Source organism: Oncorhynchus keta, chromosome 8, assembly GCF_023373465.1.
Source record: "Oncorhynchus keta strain PuntledgeMale-10-30-2019 chromosome 8, Oket_V2, whole genome shotgun sequence".
Classification (NCBI taxonomy): Eukaryota; Metazoa; Chordata; class Actinopteri; order Salmoniformes; family Salmonidae; genus Oncorhynchus; species Oncorhynchus keta.
In genome coordinates this window covers 34,352,819-34,376,597 of record NC_068428.1, presented here as the reverse complement: position 1 = coordinate 34,376,597, position 23,779 = coordinate 34,352,819, and the positions used below count along the sequence as shown (strand labels likewise).

Here is a 23,779-nt window from a genome sequence, read left to right as displayed (position 1 = left end):
GCATACTACATGGGTGTTTATGGCCAGCTTATCACATGGGTGTTTATGGCCAGCTTATCACATGGGTGTTTATGGCCAGCTTATCACATGGGTGTTTATGGCCAGCTTATCACATGGGTGTTTATGGCCCGCATACTACATGGGTGTTTATGGCCCACATACTACATGGGTGTTTATGGCCCGCATACTACATGGGTGTTTATGGCCCACATACTACATGGGTGTTTATGGCCCACATACTACATGGGTGTTTATGACCAGCATACTACATGGGTGTTTATGACCAGCATACTACATGGGTGTTTATGGCCAGCTTATCACATGGGTGTTTATGGCCAGCTTATCACATGGGTGTTTATGGCCAGCATACTACATGGGTGTGCATGACCAGCTACTGTGACTGAATGATTGATGTTGTGGAACAGCTCCGAGCCAGTTCCCTGGACATAACTCGTCATGTTCTCAGACAGGTTCCTGCCTTATAAGTGGACTAAGACTCGCCTGAGCAACATAGGTATCTGAGGCTCTAGCTGTTACAGAAGCCTTTCAATCTTCTCCTTTTCCCTCTCTTTCTCTCTTTTTTCACTCTTTTCCTCTGTGTTCTGGTTATTTATTCTTCTCACATCTCCATGGCTCAGACATGGGGTGGAGCGTCTGTTTGCTGCAGCAGGACAGATGGTTTAGAGAGATAAAGCCAATTACAGCTGTCTGTCTGTTAGACTAGAACCTCAACCACAAAGAGACTTAACACTGGACAACTCCTTAGGAATGAGGAAGCCCTGCTTTTCTTTCAGTGGAAATGGCATCATAAAGAACACTCAAGCACAGTTTTGTATTGACATGAAATGCATGGTGTTAAGAAAGATGCATGTTAATAACATTATCCTCCAAATCAATTAAATTGTATCAAATGTAGTAGGTTTTCACAGCTGACTTTCACAGGTTTTCACGGATGTCCAACAATGATTATGCTGACTCGACTCAGTCATCACCATGTTTAACTCTTCCTCTCCGTTTCTATAGGATGATCCCGGCCTCCAGCCAGGCCTTCCTGGTGACCAACCTGGTGTCGGGGACCAAGTACGACTTGTGTGTTCTGGCCGCCTGGGACGACACCGCCACCACCCTGACGGCCACCAACGTGGTGGGCTGTGCCCAGTTCTTTACCCGCGACGACTACACACAGTGCCAGTCTCTCCACAGCCAGTTTCTGGGGGGCACCATGATCCTGGTGGTGGGTGGCATCATCGTGGCGACGCTACTCGTCTTCATCGTTATTCTGATGGTACGCTACAAGGCCACCGACCATGAGGGGGATGGCTTCGGGGGGAGCGGCAAGCTGACCAGCGTAAGTGACACCCACTCACAGACCAATGGGGGCCGGCTGGGACAGAACGGTGTGCCCCTTCCCCTGCCCAAACCAAAGGCCAAAGTGACCCTCCAGGATGAGGTGGTGGAGTTTAAATGTGGTTCCCTCCAGAGCACCTCGTCCTCATCCTCGTCGGGGGGCTCGGTGGCCGGGGAGGGTTCTTACAGCCCCAACAGCACCCTGGCCATTATGTGGAGGCAGGCTGCCCCCTCTAAGCCCAGGGCAAACCTGGATCACCTGCTGGGGGCCTTCAACTCCCTAGAGCTCCGGGGGGCCCAGGGCAGGGGAGACCTGGGGGAGCCCTCATCCAGCAGTAGCACCCCGGTGGCGGGTGGCGATAGGCCCCACACGGACAGGGAGCCCCTGCTGGGCCGGACAATGGACTCACGGCTGAGCCGGTTGCTCATGCTGTCTCATGACTCCAAACCAAAAAGGAGCCAGTCGTTTGACATGGGGGACTGTATGGATACAGATCAACAAACAGACCAAGCGATGGCCTCTAGCACCTCCACTGCCACAACGCCGGTGTGCAGTTACCCGCGGCGCATCAGCAACATCTGGACTAAGAGGAGCCTGTCTGTGAACGGCATGCTGCTACAGTGTGACGAGGAAGGGGATATGGGGGGGAGTAAGGGGACCTTCGACAGCCAAGAGTGGGTCATGGAGAGTACTGTCTAGGAGAGATGAGGACTTGCTTTGTGTCTTCTAAAACACTGCCCCAGAGAGATAGCAATACGCCTCAGTTCTGATAGACCTCCAGGCTGGAGGAGAAGTCCATGCCTCCTCCCTCCTTGTCCTGCATGGAATTCATTCATGTTAATCTATTGTGGATGCTCCATTTTTGTGACAGATATGTACAAAGTTCCCCCAAGTGGGTAAGTCGGCTAACGACGCTTGGTGGAGGGAGCTGATTTGTGGAGTGAGGTTGTTTTGTGTTTGTATGTGTGTGTTCTCTACATGGGGAGGGGGAATGCACAGTAATGGTCAACTACAAACTACACGAAAGACATGGAATGAAACCTAGGAAATGGGAAGCAGGCCTGTTGTTCCTGAGGAGGTCCATGGTTTCTCTGACACGAGGAACGTGAAACAAATCACTGTATTTGTTTACTTGTAAATTGGCATAGCACTGAAAGTCCATCTTGTTACTGTTGCTGAGATGGTGAGCCATGCATGGCTCTGGACTAATACTGTTGTACGTGAATATGAAATATATAATGAATTTAATGTTTTTACATGTTTTATTTTGCTGATCAAACACACATTGTCTAATACTGTTCTTCCCCTCTGTACACGACGAGGCTCTGACTTCAAAATTTGCATTATGAAAAACCTCAATATACTGTCAGGTCCAAAATGATTGGCACCCTTGATAAAGATTAACTAAAAAGACTGCACAAAATAAATAATACAAATACTGAGCTATATTGTATGCAAAAAAAGGACATTGTATTATTTTGTACTAATACATTTGCTCAGAGAAAGAGGTGACATCAAAATAGAGCTCTTTGGTTAAGTACACCAGAGGTGGGTTTGGTCTCGAAACATATGCATAAAAGATCCCCATACCTATGGTAAAATATGATGACGCATCTTTAATGTTATGGGGATATTTTGTATCCACTGGTCCTGTGGCCCTTGTTAAGGTCAACGGCATCGTGAACTTTACCAATTACCAGAAGATTGTAGCCAAAAACCTGGTTGCCTCTGCCAGGAGACACCTTGACGTAACTGGATCTTCCAGCAAGACAATAACGCCAGCGCACATCAAAATCTACAAATAAATTGTTTATTGACCACAAAATCAACATTTTGCAATGGCCATCTCAGCCTCCACTTGAACCCCATTGAAAACCTGTGGTTTGAATTGAAGAGGGCATTCTATAAGCACAGACGAAGGATGCCAAGGATCTGGAAAGATTCTGTATGGAGGAACGATCTAAGATCCCTCCCAATGTATTCTCCAATCTCATAAAACATTTGAGAAAAAGACTCGGTGCTGTTATCCTCGCCAGGGGAGGGTGCTGTAGTACTAAAAACAGCGGTGACAATACATTTAACCCCTATCTTTCTTGGATTTGTTTTATTACTTATTAAACAAAAGCCCTTTCCCTGAGTGTAAAATAATATGATTTACAGTTTTTAAAATGTAGTTTGTATTATTTCTTTTTTGTTCCTCTTTAACAAGGGTGCCAATAATTATGGACCTGACCGTATATACATCCGCATTTTTTTATATCTGCAGAACCATTCGTTTCTTAACCCATTCTGACTGAATGGTACTGTGTGTATATATATATATATGTACACTTTATATAGGCAATTTAGTTCATCATAAAAAAATGTATATATGAAATTATTTCATGAAACCCCGTATTTGAATATTTTAACTTTGTATACAGAATGTTTATTTGAGGCTTCATTAAATAATGCCATATCTGGTTCCTATCAAGTTGTATTCATGTATAAAGCGAGCAAACAATTAATTCTCAAAATCATTAAATATTTTATTTTTAAGATAGCAATGTGAAATGGGTAAGGTCTTAAGTGAAAATGTAACTGTTTTCGTGATGTAACTTAAAAGGTTCATTAGAGGAGAGTCCTATGATTAGTTTCAGCAAAATAACATGGCCCCTGTTGGCCTCTAAATCAATGAACCCAGTATAGAGCTCACAACCAGCAGGAGTTTACCCTCTCTTGCACAGAAAGATTAAGCCCTCAGAAAAACTGCAGATCAACATGCTCAATCTTTGAGAGACAAGCATCCTTCTCCAATTCCAATAAACATTTGTACTTTTTCACTACCATTCAAAACTTTGGGGTCACTTAGAAAGATCCTTGTTTTTGATAGAAAATCTATTTTTTTGTTCATTTAAAATAACATCAAATTGATCAAAAATACAGTGTAGACCTTGTTAGACATTGTTAATGTTGTAACTGACTATTGTAGCTGGAATCGGCTGATTTTTCATGGAATATCTACATATATCTGCGTACAGAGGCCCATTATCAGCAACCATCACTCCTGTGTTCCAATGGAATGTTGTGTTAGCTAATCCAAGTTTATCATTTTAAAAGTGATCATTAGAAAACCCTTTTGCAATTATGTTAGCACAGCTGAAAACTGATGTTCTGATTAAAGAAGCAATACAACTGGCCTTTTTTAGACTAGTTGAGTAACTGGTGCATCAGCATTTGTGGGTTTGATAACAGGCTCAAAATGGCCAGAAACAAAAACCTTTCTTCTGAAACTCATCAGTCTATTATTGTTCTGAGAAATGAAGGCTATTCCATGTAAGAAATTGCCAAGAAACTGAAGATCTCGTACAACGCTGTGTACTACTCCCTTCACAGAACAGCACAAACGGTCTCTAACCAGAATAGAAAGAGGAGTGGGAGGCCCCAGTGCACAACTGAGCAAGAGGACAAGTACATTAGAGTGTCTAGTTTGAGAAACTGACGCCTCACAAGTCCTCAACTGGCGGATTCATTAAATAGTACCCGCAAAACACCAGTCACAGTGAAGAGGCGACTCCGGGATGCTAGCCTTCAAAGCAGAGTTCCTCTGTCAAGTGTCTGTGTTCTTTTGCCCATCTTAATCTTTTATTTTCATTGGCAAGTCTGAGATACGGCTTTTTCTTTGCAACTCTGCCTAGAAGGCCAGCAGTCTGGAGTCGCATCTTCACTGTTGACATTGAGACTGGTGTTTTGCAGATACTATTTAATGAAGCTGCCAGTTGAGGACATGTGATGTGTCTGTTTCTTAAACTTGACACTCTACTGTACTCGTCCTCTTGCTCAGTTGTGCACTGGGGCCTCTCACTCCTATATTCTATTCTGGTTAGAGACAGTTTGCGCTGTTCTGTGAAGGGAGTAGTACACAGCGCTGTATGAGATCTTCAGTTTCTTGGCAATTTATCACATGGAATAGCCTTCATTTCTGAGAACAAGTATAGACTGACAAGTTTCAGAAGAAAGTTATTTGTTTCTGGCCATTTTGAGCCTGTAATCGAACCCACAAATGCTGATGCTCCAGATACTCAACTAGTCTAAAGAAGGCCATTCTTATTGCTTCTTTAATCCGCACAACAGTTTTCAGCTGTGCTAACATAATTGCAAAGGGGTTTTTTAGTGATCATTTAGCCTTTTAAAATGGTAAACTTGGATTAGCTAACACATCGATGCCATTGGAACACAGGAGTGATGGTTGCTGATAATGGGCCTCTGTACGCCTATGTAGATATTCCATAAAAAATCATCTGTTTCCAGCTACAATAGTTATTTACAACATTAACAATGTCAACACTGTATTTCTGATCAATTTGATGTTATTTTAATAGACAAAAAATGTTATTTTCTTTCAATAACAAGGACATTTCTAAGTGACCCCAAACTTTTGAACAGTCTGGATCTCATCACCTAAAATGTTTGACATTTGAGGATAAGCAGAAACCTTGCCTCCCTCACCAGTTATTGGCATGAGAAATGGACTGGAAATTCATAGTAAACTGTGTCTAGGAATTATCAAACTTTTGATTTTCTTTTGTTTGGTAGCATAAATTGACAGGTAGCATAAATGTACAGTGCAAAGTGGCTCTCAACTATGCTGAAGTTGTTGGCTTTTCTGTAACATGTACAACTTGCATGTTTACCGAGGACAAACTCATGGGCCCATTAAGAACCTTATACACTATCTGTCTTTCCTCACATTGTGTTGTCTGAATGACTTTTTTGTGACATTCTGGATCAACTGCATCTGTACATTGACTCGGTATATTGACTTTTTTATATATGAAGAATGAACAAAAGCTGTAAACTAGTGTCTTTATTTTCTTGGTAGGCATACAGAAATAAAGAGGTGCCTCACTGTACATTTGCAGTACAACCATTTATATTTCTCATTTGGAGTTGTAGACAATGTTTCTGTGGTCAAACATATTGTTTTTTGCTACAAAAATATAAAAACATCTAGATAATCTGAGCTTTCGTGTTTTGTCAGACCCTTATAAGATGTGGTAATGTGCAACATTTGTCATGCAATTGTATTGCATTGTTCAGCATTGATCTTCTATTGTCAGCCTCTGGTAGATCTGGGGTAAACAGTAAGTAGATCTGTATGAAGCAGCTCTGAGGAGATCATGGATTTCTGGGAATTTCAGCATTCCAGAACCAATGTGGATTTCAGCGTTCCGGAATCCCAGAGACGACCTCAGCATCACATGTCAGACCACTAATTGGCCCGACTGACATCCAATTCGGAGATAAAAAACTAATGGGTAACCCCACATTAACCTGCCCTGGACTCCTTAAGTCATAGCATAGCCGGACTAGGATAAGGGGAAGTCTCCTAACACCCTGTGTTGACGATCTTATTCACATGCCTCCTAGATATCCACTTAGCTCCTGCATGCATTTTAAAACGTGTTTGTACTAGGGAAGAGTTGGGGGCAAGTAGGGGCATAAATGAGCTTAACCAGGGGAGATCATGTGGTTAAAGGTGGAGTGAGGTGTATAAAACCCTTTTTAAGCCAAAGCAGAGTGCACACTGGGTCGTACTTGTTAGGCACCAAGATAAAGACTATGGACTGAAACATGGCACTACTACCTGAACTTGTCCGATAAGAAACACTTCTTGCTTTCCATTGCAAATAGTTTTGTTATGGTGTGCCCGGATGAATATGACCCTGCCCACTGGGCAAAAACTTTTGAATCAACATAGTTTCCACTTGATTTCAACAACAAAAAAATGTATGTGTGATAACATTGAATCCATTTGGAAAACTGATTGGATTTGGTGTGTGTGTGTGTCTGCATGGACCCTATTGGGGAACGTGCATGTGAGGGATATCTAAGGGGTGTGAGATGCTGTGTTGGGTGAAAAAGATGGTGATGGTGTCTGGTGGGTAGAGCAGAGGAGAGGTAATGGTGCATAGTGCTGGCTCAGTGTGGAGGAGGCACAGCTTGCCTGGCAGGCTGCCCATGGCTCAGACCCTCCCTGCCACATCCATATAGAGGCGCTGCAGCAGCCGAGGATAGGATAAGATAGGAGGCTGTCAGTCTCAGTAATTCAATGGGATTCAAAACGTAGCATCATATGATACAAAATGCATCATACAGGGATGATTTCTGCATTTTGAAAGTTACATATCTTGAAAAGTTTATTGCTGACAAGCAAAACATTTTGAGACTATGTCAACAATGGCCTAATGAAACAAATACAAATACCAAAAGTTTTCCTTTAAGGATTCTCGTTGATTGCAATGCCTTAATGCAGTATAAACATTTAATGATTTACCCATCATCAATTACCAATGGGTTTTAACTTATTGTAATGACCTCGAAAGATCATAAATGAGAGAATGTCCACAACATTTCTTGATTTTTTTAATGAATTGTATGGTTTATTGACCCAGAATGAGCACAGGCTACTGTCTGGCCATAACCTATGCCAAATAAATACGACCTAACAATATCAGGTATTCAATTCACTGTCGGGACTTAAAAAGAGGGATAACAATGCAACCATGGATATATACCAGACATGTAGTACCCAGCCCCTTCCCAGGCCACCCGCTGTTCCACCAACCACAAGGACGCCTGGCACTGACACATTCCAGGCATTCCCTTCATTGAACCCCGCCTAAATCAGAGCTAACTGATAAACGTGCCCTAATAACCACACAACAACAGAACATCAGAAAGCAGGCATATAGAGTGTATTTGGAAAGTGTTTCGACCCCTTGACTTTTCCCAAAAAATATTACGACACAGCCTTATTCTAAAAATGATTAAATTGTTTGTTTTTTTGATCAATCTATACACAATACCACATGATGACAAAGCAAAAACAATTTTTTGCAAGTGTATTAAAAAGAAAATGTGACGTTTACATAAGTATTCAGACCCTTTACTCTGTACTTTGCTGAAGCACCTTTGGCAGTGATTACACCTCGAGTCTTCTTGGGTATGACGCTACAAGTTTGACAGACCTGTATTTGGGGAGTTTCTCACATTCTCTGCAGATCCTCTCAAGCTCTGTTAGTTTGGATCGGGAGCGTCGCTGCACAGGGCCACTTAAGGAAATTCATAGACATGTCCCGAAGCAACTCCTGCCTTGTCTTGGTTGCGTGCTTAGGGTCGTTGTCCTGTTGGAAGGTAAACGTTCGCCCCAGTCTGAGGTCCTGAGTGCACTGGAGCAGGTTTTCATCCAGAATCTCTCTGTACTTTGCTCCGTTCATATTTCCCTCGATCCTGACTAGTCTCCCAATCCCTGTCGCTGATAAACATCCCCACGTTATGATGCAGCCACCACCATGCAGCCACCACCCTGCTTCACAGCAGAGATGGTGCTAGGTTTCCTCGAGACGTGATGCTTGGTATTCAGGCCAAAGAGTTCAATCTTGGTTTCATCAGACCAGAAAAAATTGTTTCTCATGGTCTGAGAGGTTTTAGGTGCTTTTTGTCAAACTCCAAGTGAGCAGTCATGTGCATTTTACTGAGGAGCAACTTCCGTCTGGCCACTCTACCATAAAGGCCTGATTAGTGGAGTGCTGCAGAGATCGTTGTCCTTCTGGAAGGTTCTCCCATCTCCGCAGAGGAACTCTGTAGCTCTGTCAGAGTGAGCATTGGGTTCTTGGTCACCTCACAAATCCTGTCTCGGAGCTCTATGAACAATTCCTTCGACCTCATGGCACTGTCAACCGTGCGACCTTATATAGACAGGTGTGTCCCTTTCCAAATCATGTCCAATCCATTGCATTTACAACAGATGGACTCCAGTCAAGTTGTAGAAACATCTCAAGGATGGTCAATGGAAACAGAATGCACCTGAGCTCAATTTCGAACTCATAGCAAAGGGTCTGAATACTTAGATGTATAAGTTATTTTTGTTTTTTATTTGTAGTAAATATTAATTTTAAAAAGTTTGTTGCTTTATTATTATTGAGGTATTGTGTGTAGATCGATGACAACATAACAAAATGTGGAAAAAGTCAAGTGGTCAGAATACTTTCCGAACGCACTGTAACTGTCCAAATGGGTCGCCACTGAGGTTAAAGTGGAAACCTGCTGTTTTTTTACTGATTCTAAGTGCAAAAAATATATATTTGATGGGTCGCATGGATACACTTGTGTTGTGCCTATATGACCAGTGTTCTACACAAACATCCATTCTCTTTATCTCTAAAACTTTATGAAATAGAACATAGTCAACAAATACATGTTGCAGTATTTACAATTGCATAAACAACTTACCACCGACTTACTACCCCAGAACCAAACAAGTACATGAGATGTTTCTTCCTGGAATCTTTCATAAGTATGTCCTTACCGCACCAAAAAGTCAGGGTCATCTTGATTCGTGTGGATTATTTACTTGGTCGTGTGGCTGTTCTTCCAGGGTTGCCATGTCTGAAACATGAATCCCGAGGTGAAGAGTATTGGTGTATTGGAGCCATGGGATGTGGCAGGGGGAATGGAACCCATTGGCTGAAACCTTCCACTTAGCCATTAGGGTCTTATTGAGCATTGACAACTTGATGTCTAGCATAGGAAAAGGTTGATCTATTTAACATAACTCTAGAGAGCAGCACACACAGTCTATATGTTTTCCATATTTGATTATGCCTGCATTTTCTATCATTTGCAACTAAAGTTACAGTGAAGTTACAGTTACAGAATAATGATGAGGTAAAAGTGAATAGGTGCCTTATTAAAATGAGTGAGCTTTAAAGTACATTCGGATATGCATAGATAAACACCAATGTGATGTGCAGAAGTGGTCAACATCCCACATAATACAGTAGTGCCTCCCTGTGGTTGTAAGTTACCTGTACAGGTTGTTGAAATACAGTAGAATAATTTGCCAAGTACATTTACACATACTCAGACTTTTACTTGGTGATATGGTACTGCTAGTAATAGACAACGTTTATAGACAGAATACAGACAGATGAATTTACATACATTATATACAAATAGGTAGAGTGAACATAAGAGAATGAGCAGTGGATCTAGAGTGGATTACTGGAGGTTGAAAGTTACAATGACCTCAGTAACCTCTAAGGCAGATAAAGTAAAACCAAAAGTCAACAAAATGACAGATGTCTGTGAACGAAGATGAAAATGGACATCATGCTAATATTAGCTCAATGGATTTACCTACAGTAAGCTCTTAAGTGAGACTGCCCCCTCCAAGTTGAATATATTTACAATAGGTCTATAGAAACAGGCCGAAGGACCTACAAACAGGAAATGTAAATTGAGGATGTTATCCAATCACATTTTTGACTGGCCAACAGAGTTGTTGTTCTTCACATTGGTCGACAGATTCATGTCCCAAGGAAATTTCATACACCACATAGTGAAATGAGGGTATGCCGTTTGGGCTCCCCCACCACAGACACTGGTTCAAATCCAGGCTGTATCTCAACCAGCTGTGATTGGGAGTCCCATAGGGTGGTGCACAATTGGCCCAGCGCTGTCTGGGTTTGGCCGTTGTAGGTCATCATTGTGAATGAGAATGTGTTCTTAACTGACTTGCCTAGTTAAATAAAGGTTAAAAAAAATACAACTGATGTATCCACTGGGTCATGTACTAAATTATTGAAAACAGACTCAGAGCTTTATTTGTGAAGTGAGTGACAGCTGTGTTCCTGTATGTTGGGGGTCAAATGTTAAAGGACTAGGCAGAGGTCAATCACCCCAGAGACTAGCATGAGCAGGTAGCTAGAGACCACTGTTTAATACTACTGTATTTCAAACCATAGAAAATCCAGTAAAGGAGTGGATTCCCATTCTATTTATACTTAAATGGAAGATCTGGGTTGCCTGGCGGCAGATAGCCTAGCAGTTAAGAACATCTGGCCAGTAAGTGTAAATATTGCTGGTTCTAATCCCTGAGCCGACTCGGTGAAATATCTATTGATGTGTCCTTTAGCAAGGCACTTAACCCAAATTACTCCTGTAAATCACTCTGGATAAGAGTGTCTGCTAAATGATTAAGGGCTCTGTGATTGAACCCATATCCACAAAGCATCTCAGAGTAGGAGTGTGGATCTAGTATCTGTCCATATAATCTTATTCATTATGATTTAGAGGAAAACTGATCCCAGATCAGCACTCCTATTTTTCTCCACTCATACAGGAGTAATGAAGGCCTACCTCACAATTGTCATGGAATTAAAAATATATATATATTAATCGGGGGGTGCTGCAGCCTAACCTTGACCTCTAACCCCTAGCCTAGCTAACATTAGCCACCTAGCTAACATTAGAACTAGCTACCTAGCTAACATTAGCAACAACAAATTGGAATTCGTAACATATCATACTAATTGTTATTTGTTACATATTATACCATATTATCCACAAATTAATACATACCATTACAAAACATTATATATAATCTTAATGGAAGTGTTCCAGATTTACGTTTAATATGTTACGTTTACCCCTGAGTCCAGGTTGGGTGATACCCGTGCCTTGATGTTTCAGGTCAATTGAACTCAAACAGCTTCTGGTAAACAATATTGACATAAAGAAAGGTTATGTTTGGGTCTACCCCACTTCTTATGTCTACTCCAGCGAATTCCTTTTATGTGTTTTGTTATGTTGTTGCTTGTCATTCTGCTATGACTAGGGTTGGCTTTTTTGTTCCTTTTGAACTGTGTGCACCTGTCAGTGCATCTGTCAGTTCACTAATAGGAATTTCTGAAAGTGTCAGTTCACTAAAGCAACGAACCGGTAAAGATGAACAAAATAGGGTAAGGTTTTCTGATCTTTCTGGAAATGTTCCTGCTATATTTGTATACTGTATTGATGCATTTTTTCATGTTACATGCATTTATGTTTTGTCCAAGGCAATTCATCTATGTATCAATCTCAGCTGCATACCTGCAGCATACCACCCTGCATCACACTTCTGTCTTGCCTTTGAACTAAAGCAGGGTTGGTCCTGGTCAGTCCCTGGATGGGAGACCAGATTCTGCTGGAAGTGGTTTTGGGAGATCAGTAGAGTGGCACTCTTCTTACAGGGCTATTCTTAATGGTCTAAGCCGTTGGGGGGTTTTTAGGTATCAAAATAAACATTTAGCATTTGGCCTTTACTACTATAGCCCATAGAAATACATTGAATAGCACATACATATATGGCAAAATAGAAAGTTAAAAAACAATTTCTTAAGGTTTTGAAGCATCTGTCCTATATATAGGAGATATAGAAACCTCAGGAAATATTTTTTTTTTTTGACATTTAACCCCTTTTTTGGGGGCAAAAAACGACTTCCATTCTTCCATTATTTTGTAGGAGTTACCTTTAGACGAATTCTGTGACAAAACGGAGAACACCGTCGAGTCTCCCCTTTCTTTAGAGTGGTCATATTAGTTTGTAGGCCAAACCGTTCGGATGCTAGAGACGTTTTCGTGAGAAGACCCATTATCGAGATGTCTCCTGTTCTGACAAACAGCACTGTAGCTCTCCCACTTTCCGCCACAGATGCAGAAGGGCGACATAGGCGAATGCGATGGATTAAGATATCTCTAGTTTAAACTGATGGATTTTGATGGGGATTTTTTTTATTTTGTTACTTAGATTGACTCACCGGTGCGTCAATAGACTCTAGGGGGTTGGGCAATTCCATCACTTTTCAACGTAATATTCATTACCTCCAGCAAAATACCAGTGTCTGTCTACATATGTGAAAATGACAAATTTTTGTAGAAAAAAATATAAAGTAAAAAAGTTTAACCCAATGACATCATCAAGTTAAAAGTTAAAACATAAAAACAGTGATTTTGAAACACGATGAGATTCACGGTAACATGGGGAACAAGAAAATATCCTCCCTCTGGCTGAAAACTCACTGCATAAGGCATTAAACAAATAACTGTAACCTTTATAGGCCTAATTACACTATGCTTCTAAGACATCTTACCTCTAGTAGACTACCCTCTCCTGCCTGTAGACTACCCTCTTCTCCCTTTAGACTACCCTCTGCTCCCTGTAGACTACCCTCTCCTGCCTGTAGACTACCCTCTCCTCCCTGTAGACTACCCTCTGCTCCCTGTAGACTACCCTCTCCTGCCTGTAGACTACCCTCTCCTCCCTGTAGACTACCCTCTGCTCCCTGTAGACTACCCTCTCCTGCCTGTAGACTACCCTCTCCTCCCTGTAGACTACCCTCTCCTCCCTGTAGACTACCCTCTCCTCCCTGTAGACAACCCTCTCCTGCCTGTAGACTACCCTCTCCTCCCTGTAGACTACCCTCTCCTGCCTGTAGACTACCCTCTCCTCCCTGTAGACTACCGTCTCCTCCCTGTTGACTACCCTCTCCTCCCTGTAGACTACCCTCTCCTCCCTGTAGACTACCCTCTGCTCCCTGTAGACTACCCTCTCCTCCCTGTAGACTACCCTCTGCTCCCTGTAGACTACCCTCCCATGCCTGTAGACCACCCTCTCCTGCCTGTAGACTACCCTCTCCTGCCTGTAGACTACCCTCTCCTCCCTGTAGACTACCCTCTCATCCCTGTAGACTACCCTCTCCTGCCTGTAGACTACCCTCTGCTCCCTGTAGACTACCCTCTCCTCCCTGTAGACTACCCTCTCATCCCTGTAGACTACCCTCTCATCCCTGTAGACTACCCTCTGCTCCCTGTAGACTACCCTCCCCTGCCTGTAGACCACCCTCTCCTGCCTGTAGACTACCCTCTCCTGCCTGTAGACTACCCTCTCCTCCCTGTAGACTACCCTCTCATCCCTGTAGACTACCTTCTCCTGCCTGTAGACTACCCTCTCCTCCCTGTAGACTACCCTCTCCTCCCTGTAGACTACCCTCTCCTCCCTGTAGACTACCCTGTCCTCCCTGTAGACTACCCTCTCATCCCTGTAGCCTACCCTCTGCTCCCTGTAGACTACCCTCTGCTCCCTGTAGACTACCCTCTCCTCCCTGTAGACTACCCTCTCATCCCTGTAGACTACCCTCTCATCCCTGTAGCCTACCCTCTGCTCCCTGTAGACTACCCTCTCATCCCTGTAGACTACCCTCTCATCCCTGTAGACTACCCTCTCATCCCTGTCCAAAACTCATCATAAGGGAAAGAAAAAGGAAATGTGCTTGGTTTTCATCACATGGATTCCATTACTGACTCAGAATGAACACAATGCTCTCGATCTAAATTATTTATCTTGTGCAATTGATCCAATCCAAGTACATTTGACATTTTAGTCCTGTTAGTCCTATAGGGGCAGTATTTCATTTTTGGATAAAAAGACGTGCCCGTTTTAAGCGCAATATTTTGTCACGAAAAGATGCTCGACTATGCTTGGAATTGATAGTTTTGGAAAGAAGACACTCTGACGTTTCCAGAACTGCAAAGATTTTCACTGTGAGTGCCATAGAACAAAATCTACAGGCAAAACCAAGATGTTTGAGTGACCAGGAAATCAACAGGATTTCTGGAGGCACGTTTTCCATGATCGCCTTATATGGCTGTGAATGCGACAGGAATGAACGGACACTTCCTATCGTTTCCCCAGGTGTCTGCAGCATTGTGACGTATTTGTAGGCATATCATTGGAAGATTGACCATAAGAGCCTACAATTACCAAGTGTCCCGCACGGTGTCTGCGTGGAAATTGGTGCGCAAAAGTCAGGTACCAGTATTTTTCCATCCGAATCAGAGAAGAATGCACGCTTCCAGGGACGGCATTTCAATGAAGAGATATATGACAAAACACCTTGAGGATTGATTCAAACAACGTTTTCCATGTTTCAGTCGATATTATGGAGTTAATTCAGAAAAAGTTTGACGTTTAGGTGACTGAATTTTCGGTTAGTTTCGGTAGCCAAATGCATAGTAACAAAACGGAACGTTGTGTCCTACACAAGCATCTTTCAGGAAAAACTGGACATCTGCTATGTAACTGAGAGTCTCCTCATTGAAACATCTGAAGTTCTTCAAAGGTAAATTATTTTATTTGATCCCTTTGCTGGTTTTTGTGAATGTTGCGTGCTAAATGCTAACGCTAAATGCTAAGCTAGCTATCACTACTCTTACACAAATTATTGATTTTCTCTGGTTCTAAAGCATATTTTGAAAATCTGAGATGACAGGATTGTTAAGAAAAGGATAAGCTTGAGGGCAGGCATATTTATTTCATTTCATTTGCAATTTTCAGAAATCGCTAATGTTGCGTTATGGTAATGAGCTTGAGGCTGTAGTCACGATCCCGCATGCGGGATGGGGCGGCCTAAGAGGTTCTCTTGCTCTTACATAGAGCAACTTTGATTTGACTTACAGGAGCAGTTAGGTTAAGACCTAGACGGCTTGGGGATTCAAACCAAAGACCTTTCGGTTACTAGCCCAGCAAGTAGGCCGTGAGGCTTGTGCTCAGCCTGTTTACAGTATAGTCCTACAAGACTTGAAAGAAGAAGAAAAAAAACATTGATCAAGTTGCAGAATTTGATCGATCACAGGTTGATTTCAATCTAAAACTGTTGGTATGTTTTCTTTAAACCTCTGAAGTCCCCTTCCAAAATGATGTTTTGTAAACAATGTATATTGTTGTATAAGCTGACATTGATTATTTTATAGTAATGGCACTGATATGGAAAATTTATCTAGATATCAGTTGCATTTTCCCAATTTTGTTCACAGATAAGATATACTGTGTATGCAGGAAACTGCCAAAAAATATGCAAAGTATATTTTGGAAGCAGGTGCTTCCACACAGGTGCGGTTCCTGACTTAATTAAGCAATTAAAACTTAGGCTTGTGTTGAAAAACGTAAGCTGACAATTATTTTGGCTCAAATGAGCATAGGGTGTTAAAAAGGGTGTGTGTGTGTGTGTGTGTGTGTGTGTGTGTGTGTGTGTGTGTGTGTGTGTGTGTGTGTGTGTGTGTGTGTGTGTGTGTGTGTGTGTGTGTGTGTGTGTGTGTGTGTGTGTGTGTGTGTGTGTGAGCGACTTGCACAATTACTCAAATGAACATCTTTATTCAACATCGATTAATTATTGCAAGAATGAAACCGTCGACCGCACACTCTAGGTTGTGTTGCCGAGAGCTTAACTGATAATGAAAAAACAGATCTTATATAGGCCCTAAATGCATAGTCAGTCATTTCTACCCTTCCCATAAGCCATCTTGGTCCATCTCCTGGTCATCTGCAGGGGATGTTTTACATTCAACCCGGCTTAGCTTCCCAGATGCCAGGAAGATGAGACAATGAGGCATTGTTCTAAACTCTTCTAGGCTCTCTCTATCTCGGGTCACATACACCACATCTTGTCTATAGAATGCCAGCTTTTCGATGTTTATCACCAAGTCATTGTCAGCTCAAGCAATCCCTAGCGAAACCCATTTCCTTAACCAGATCACCAGACTAACTGCAGGAAGCTAGAGTGGACACCATAAAAACTCAGCATTAGCAGGCCAGTCTAACTCTTAGTTAAATATAGAACTGTTTACTATTAATATCAAACAAATCAGGTAAGTATGTAATTTTTCCCTGACATTCCCCTCTCAAGAAGCTAAGCTTCTTCCACAAAAATGTAAGGGTACAAGCATTACACGATTATTGGTAAACATACATTTAAACAAAAAAGTTTGTGCCTGATATTTCATCCAATATTAACAACCTTCTTTTGGGTTGTTGAGTTTTAGACCTTTCTTATTCAAACACAGTCAATCTGGAACACAAAATGAAACACAAAATAAAAAAAATAAATCACACACAAGCTTCAACAGCAAATAGGACATGCACAAAGGTAGGGGTCAGCATGGTTAAAAACATCCATCCTTACCATTCATTGATTTCTAACACCAAGAACATCTACCTTCCTTGGGACATGTCTTACAAAAAACCATAAGTTCAATACCCTTAGCCCTAAAATCAGAGTTGGGGTCCTCATCATCAGATATGTAATCAGGAAAGGGAAATAGGTCTGGAAAGTCAGGCATTCTATAATTTATAGATTCCCATCATCATCCTCAGCGTCAGCATGATCAACAAGCAATGGCATGGTAAGGGCAGTATCCAGCACTTTACAACAAAGCTTTTTAGCACAGACAATAAGAAATAGAACAGCAAAAAAAATTACTTGGCCATAAATGAGCCAATGAAATATTGTAGCTCCCATAACACCAAATAATGACTGAACCCATCCAAATGGATCCCAATTGCTATCTGGTTGGTGTTCTTTTGCGAGATCCCCGCTGAGCTCTTTCAGATGTTCCACTAGAATAGTCAAGTTACCCTCACCCTGGGGTATGAATGTACAGCAATGTTCACCTATCATTTGGTACACTCCCCCTTCCCGTGCTAGTAACATGTCATGTACTACTCTATTCTGTATAGCCGTGAGGCGAGCGGCTTTTAATTCTGGTCTCGTTATTGAAAATCTTGAAGTGGTTAGATTTACCAAAGATTCTAAATGATATCCCAATCGGTCTAACTCATGGGCATTTTCCGATGCCCATACCAAGGAATTAACCCACACCAAAACTTCTCAAGTTTTGAGAATCGTTGTGACTCAATTGGAACGTTATTCAATTGTGAAATGCTCCTTCTAAGACGTCCTAATCTACTTGGAATGGAGGAGTTTGTTTTATGCATTACAATAATGGAGATATTCAGTTTAACAAAAACACAGCAACCTGTCCAGTTTGTTGGTAAATAAAGGTATGCCTTATCACCACAGATCCAATAATGATCAGTAAACGTGGCTGAGCCATATTGATGTGGAGAGTACTTGTCTGTTTCCGCCTGAATATGTGCCCCACATTCATTTTAACGGGCCAGTCAGAATCACATGTTCCACCTGTCCAAGGTGTTCACTTGTCCCTGTGAAGACTTACAGAAAACGTTTGACCTCTGGTATTGCCAACAAAGGTTATATAACAAAGTATTGAGATAAACTTTTGTTATTGACCAAATACTTATTTTCCACCATAATTAGCAAATACATTCTTTAAAAATCCTACAATGTGATTTTTTGAGATTTTTTTTCTAATTTTGTCTGTCATAGTTGAAGTGTACCTATGATGAAAATTACAGGCCTCTCATCTTTTTTTAAGTGGGAGAACTTGCATAAATTGGTGGCTGACTAAATACTTTTTTGCCCCACTGTACATCGTTTGACATGTTTCTACGGACTGTAACGTAACTTTTTTACTTTCGTCTGCTCGCGCCTCATGAATTTGGATTACTGGGCTGAACTAAATTTGCTATTGTAAATGTTAGCAACACCTCCACCTTTGCGGGATGCGCGGGGGACATAGTCACTAGTGTAACCAGGAGGTGACGCCTCATTTAACACAGTAAATTCATCATACTTAAGCCATGTTTCTTTCAGGCAAATCACATCAAGATTATGATCAGTGATTAGTTATTTGACTATAACTGCCATGGAAGTGAGGGATCTAACATTAAGTAGCCCTATTTTGAGATGTGAGGTATCACAATCTCTTTCAATAATGGCAGGAATGGAGGGGGTCTTTATTCCAATGAGATTGCTAAGGTGAACACCGCCATGTTTAGTTTTGCCCAACCTAGGTTGAGGCCTACAGACACGGTCTCAATAGGGATAGCTGAGCTGACTACAGTGACTGCTTGTGGCAGACTCCACTAAGCTGGCAGGCTGGCTAACAGCCTGCTGCCTAGCCTGCACCCTATCTCATTGTGGAGCTCGGGGATTTAGAGCCCTGTCTATGTTCGTAGATAAGATGAGAGCACCCCTTCAGCTAGGATGGAGTCCGTCACTCCTCAACTGGCTAGGCGTGGTCCTGTTTGTGGGTGAGTCCCAGAAAGAGGGCCAATTATCTACAAATTATATATTTTGGGAGGGGCAGAAAACAGTTTTCAACCAGTGATTGAGTTGTGAGACTCTGCTGTAGAGCTCATCACTCCTCCTAACTGGGAGGGGGACAAAGACAATTACTCGATTCCGACACATCTTTCGAGCTGATCAACACGCTGAAGCTATGTTGCGTTTGGTGACCTCTGACTGTTTCATCCTAACATCGTTGATGCCGACGTGGATAACAATATCCCTATACTCTCTACACTCACCAGTTTTAGCTTTAGCCTGCACCATCTTCAGATTAGCCTTAACGGCGGTAGCCCTGCCCCCTGGTAAACAGTGTATGATCGCTGGATGATTCGTTTTAAGTCTAATACTGAGGGTAATGGAGTCGCTAATGACTAGGGTTTTCAATTTGTCAGAGCTAATGGTGGGAGGCTTCGGCATCTCAGACCCCGTAATGGGAGGAGTAGAGATTAGAGAAGGCTCGGCCTCTGACTCGCTGCTTAATGGGGAGAACCAGTTGAAAGTTGAATGAGTGACACCGGTTGAGCATTCCTACAGCATTTCCTTCCAGAAGCCATGAGAAAATTGTCCGGCTGCGGGGACTGTGTGAGGGGATTTATACTACTATCCGTACTTACTGGTGGCACAGATGATGTTTCATCCCTTCCTACACTTAAATTACCCTTGCCTAACGATTGCGTCTGAAGCTGGGCTTGCAGCACAGCTATCCTCGCCGTAAGGTGATCATTCTCCTGTATATTAAGAGTACAGCGACTGCACTTAGTAGGCATAACGTTAATGTTACTACTTAGCTTTGGCTGGTGGAGGTCCTGACGAACCACATCCAGATAAAGTGTCCAGAGTGAAAAAGTTGATGAAAAAAGTAGAGTGAAGGAAAAACAAAAAATATAAATGGTAATTAAAAAGTAAAAACTGTAAAGCTGGTAGGTAGCAAAGAAAGGTTAGCAACAAAATGCACAGCAGCACGTAGACAAGTCTACAAGTCATTCTGTGTCTAGATAAGGCAATATAGCACACTTTCATCTATAAAAAGGAACGAAGAAAATAGGCTATAAACATCAAATAGAAATATTGCGTAACATGAGCTCATGGGCTCTCATGAAGTGTTTGATTAGATTGTCGATAACAGTTGCATTGATGTCAGAGTAATTAGAGGGACAATAGCGTGCTGAGTACCAGCCAGTTAGCAAGTTTGGTAGGCAACTAATGACCAGCAACAGAGCTTGGAGAAGCCTAGTTACTGTGACTAAATGGTCACATGGAATTTGACTGGGGTCATGACTCGTGACCACCTGTGTGGTGGCAATACGGTCACCATAACAGCCCTAGTGACGTTGAATCAACGTGGAAAACTGATTGGATTTGAAAATAGTCATCAATGTAAGGGAATTTCATATTTTTTTCACCAAACCTTTAACCTAAATCCAATGAAATGGTGACATATTTTATTTCAAATCCAATTTTGTCACATGTGCCGAATACAACAGGTGTAGGTTAGTTAGGTCATTTGTACACGTAGGTAGGGTGAAGTGACTATGCATAGATAAACAGAGAGTAGCAACAGTGTGCAAAACAAATAGTCCGGTGGCCATTTTATGAATTGTTCAGCAGTCTTGTGGCTTGGGGGTTGAAGCTGTTTTAAGGAGCCTTGCCATGCGGGAGCAGAGAAAATAGTCTATGACATGGGTGACTGGAGTCTCTGACAATTTTATGGGCTTTCCTCTGACTCCACCTATTATATAGGTCTTGGATGGCAGGAAGCTTGCCCCCAGTGATGTACTGGGCCGTACGCACTACACTCTGTAGAGCCTTACGGTCAGATGCCAAGCAGTTGCCATACCAGACGGTGATGCAACCGGTCAGGATGCTCTCGATGGTGCAGCTGCATAACTTTTAGGATCTGGGGACCTGTGCCAAATCTTTTCAGTCCCCTGAGGCAGAATACATTTTGTCGTGCCCTCTTCATGACTGTCTTGGTGTATTTGGACCATGATAGTTGTTTGGTGATGTAACGCTTCTCGTTGGTGAAGGAGAGGACCAAAATGCAGCATGGTAAGGGTTCGTCATGTTTTAATTGAACAAACTGAACACTACAGAAAATAATAACGAAGAGAAAACAAAACAGTTCTGCCAGGTGAACAGACACTAAACAGAAATTAAACACCCACAACCAAAATGGGGGAAACAGGCTACCTAAGTATGTGTAAGGGTTTTCTGTATGTGAAGGAGAGTCAGACCAAAATGTGCCGTGGCTATTGCGATCCATCTTTAATGAAACAAAGTAAACACGAATCAAATACAAAAACATCACACGAAAACCAAAACAGCCTAATACTGGTGCAAAGTAACACAGAGACAGTAACAAGGTACAATCACCCACAAAACCCAACACCAAACAGGCTACCTAAATGTGGTTCCCAATCAGAGACAATGACGAACACCTGCCTCTGATTGAGAACCATATCAGGCCAAACATAGAACTAGACAAACTAGACATGTAACATAGAATGCCCACTCAGCTCACACCCTGACCAACCAAAACATAGAAACATACAAAGCAAACTATGGTCAGGGTGTGACAGTATGATTCTCAATCAGAGACAACGAACGACACCTGCCTCTGATTGAGAACCATACTAGGCCAAACACGTAGAAATATAACAACCTAAAAAAAGGACATAGACTACCCACCCCAACTCACGCCCTGACCAACCTAACACAAAGACATAAAAAAGGAACTAAGGTCAGAACGTGACAGGTGATGTTGAAACCAAGGAACCTGAAACTCTCACTCACTCCACTACAGCCCCGTCGATATTAATGGGGGCCTGTTCAGCCCTCCTTTTCCTGTAGTCCATGGTCAGCTCCTTTGTCTTGTTCACGTTGAGGGAGAGGATTGTTGTCCTGGCACCACACTGCCTGTTCTCTGACTTCCTCAGAATAGGCTGTCTCATTGTTGTCGGTGATCAGGCTTACCACTGTTGTGATCAGTGTGGCAACCGTGTTGTTGCCTACCCTTACCACCTTGGCACTTCATGGATACCGACATGAGTGCTATGGGGCGGTAGTAATTTAGGCAGGTTACCTTCGCTTTCTTGGTCACAGGGACAATGCGGGTCTGCTTGAAACATGTAGGTGTTACATAATCGGCCAGGGAGAGTTTGAAAATGTTAGTGAAAACAATTGCCAGTTGGTCTGCTCATTCTCTGAGTACACGGCCTGGTAATCCATCTGCCCCCACAGCCTTGTGAATTTTGCGCACACCAGGGCCTTCCGAGTGGTGCAGCGTTCTAAGGCATTGCATCTCAGTGCTAGAGGCGTCACTACAGTCCCTGGTTCAATCCTGACCTGTATTACAACTAGTTGTGATTGGGAGTCCCGTAGGGCGGCGCACAATTGGCCCAGCTTCTTCCGGGTTAGGGGAGTGTTTGGCCAGGGTAGGCCGTCATTGTAAATAAGAATTTGTTCTTAACTGACTTGCCTAGTTTCAAAAAAACATTGTCTACGGAGAGTGTGATCACACAGTCGTGTCTGTTTGCCTATTTGATGGTTCGTCTTAGGTTATAGCAGGATTTCTTGCAAGCATCCGGATTAGTGACCTGCTCCTTGAATGCGGCCATTCTAGCCTTTAGCTCGGTGCGGAGGTTGCCTGTAATCTATGGCTTCTGGTTGGGATATGTACGTACGGTCACGTACGGTTGCGGGGACGATGTCGTTGATGCGTTTATTGATGAAGTCGGTGACTGAGGTGATATACTCATCAATACCATTGGATGAATCCCGAAAAATATTCCGGTCTGTGCTAGCAAAACAGTCTTGTAGCGTTCGCGTCATCTGACCCCTTGCGTTTTGATCGAGTCACTGGTACTTCCTGCTTTAGTTTTTGTATGTAAGCAGGATTCAGGAAGATAGAAGCTCTTTTATTTATTTTTATTTTTTATTTAACCTTTATTTAACCAGGCAAGTCAGTTAAGAACTAATTTTTGTCATAAGAGATGGTAGCAGCAACATTATAGTATGTACAAAATAAGTTATAAACAATTTGAAAAAACAAACATAATTGCACAGTAGGTTAGGAGCCCAGTGCCATTACTCCCAGGAACTGCAGGAACTATATTCCAGCATCTTCACATTGCCAAGGTCATCGGTATGGAGACTAATTTGTATTCTCCCATTTTATCAGCCCTGCAGCACATTCCATCCTTGAGACAGTGAAAAAGAAAAAAGAAGAAAAGATCAAAACGAAGGATAGAGAGTTGGGCCTTTGCACAATGTCAATCAAACAATGCTGCGTCTCTTCATTACAAATCCACTCACTCTGCCACCGACACACTGCACAACAGAGTCAGCGTTCAGTCTAACTCTCCACTAGATGCTCAAGCTGAAATTACACTCTTTCTGCTCTTTTTGTGGGTTAGCGTCAGTGTGTAGAACAGCACTATGTGGTTCCTGTCCGAATTAGACCTCCCTGTTGACCACAACAATATGTGTGTAGGGGACAGCCACAGTCCAATAGTGCCCACTGAGGGGTTGGTGTGTGTGTGTGTGTGTGTGTGTGTGTGTGTGTGTGTGTGTGTGTGTGTGT

General features: G+C 42.4%; 2 protein-coding genes across 4 annotated transcripts in view; both read left to right on the top strand.

Annotated features, from left to right (window-relative positions):
- The window catches only part of LOC118387219 (leucine-rich repeat and fibronectin type-III domain-containing protein 2-like), a 175,054-nt gene extending 170,596 nt beyond the window's left edge, over nucleotides 1–4,458 (top strand). The window contains exon 5 of the mRNA XM_052524039.1: nucleotides 1,024–4,458. Within this exon, the coding sequence (XP_052379999.1) occupies nucleotides 1,024–2,047 (1,024 nt within the window). The 3' untranslated portion in view covers nucleotides 2,048–4,458. The remainder of the gene's footprint in view (nucleotides 1–1,023) is intronic.
- LOC118370408 (4-galactosyl-N-acetylglucosaminide 3-alpha-L-fucosyltransferase 9-like) overlaps nucleotides 1–23,779 on the top strand; it is a 320,212-nt gene that overhangs the window by 167,726 nt on the left and 128,707 nt on the right. The gene's annotated exons all lie outside the window — the stretch shown is intronic.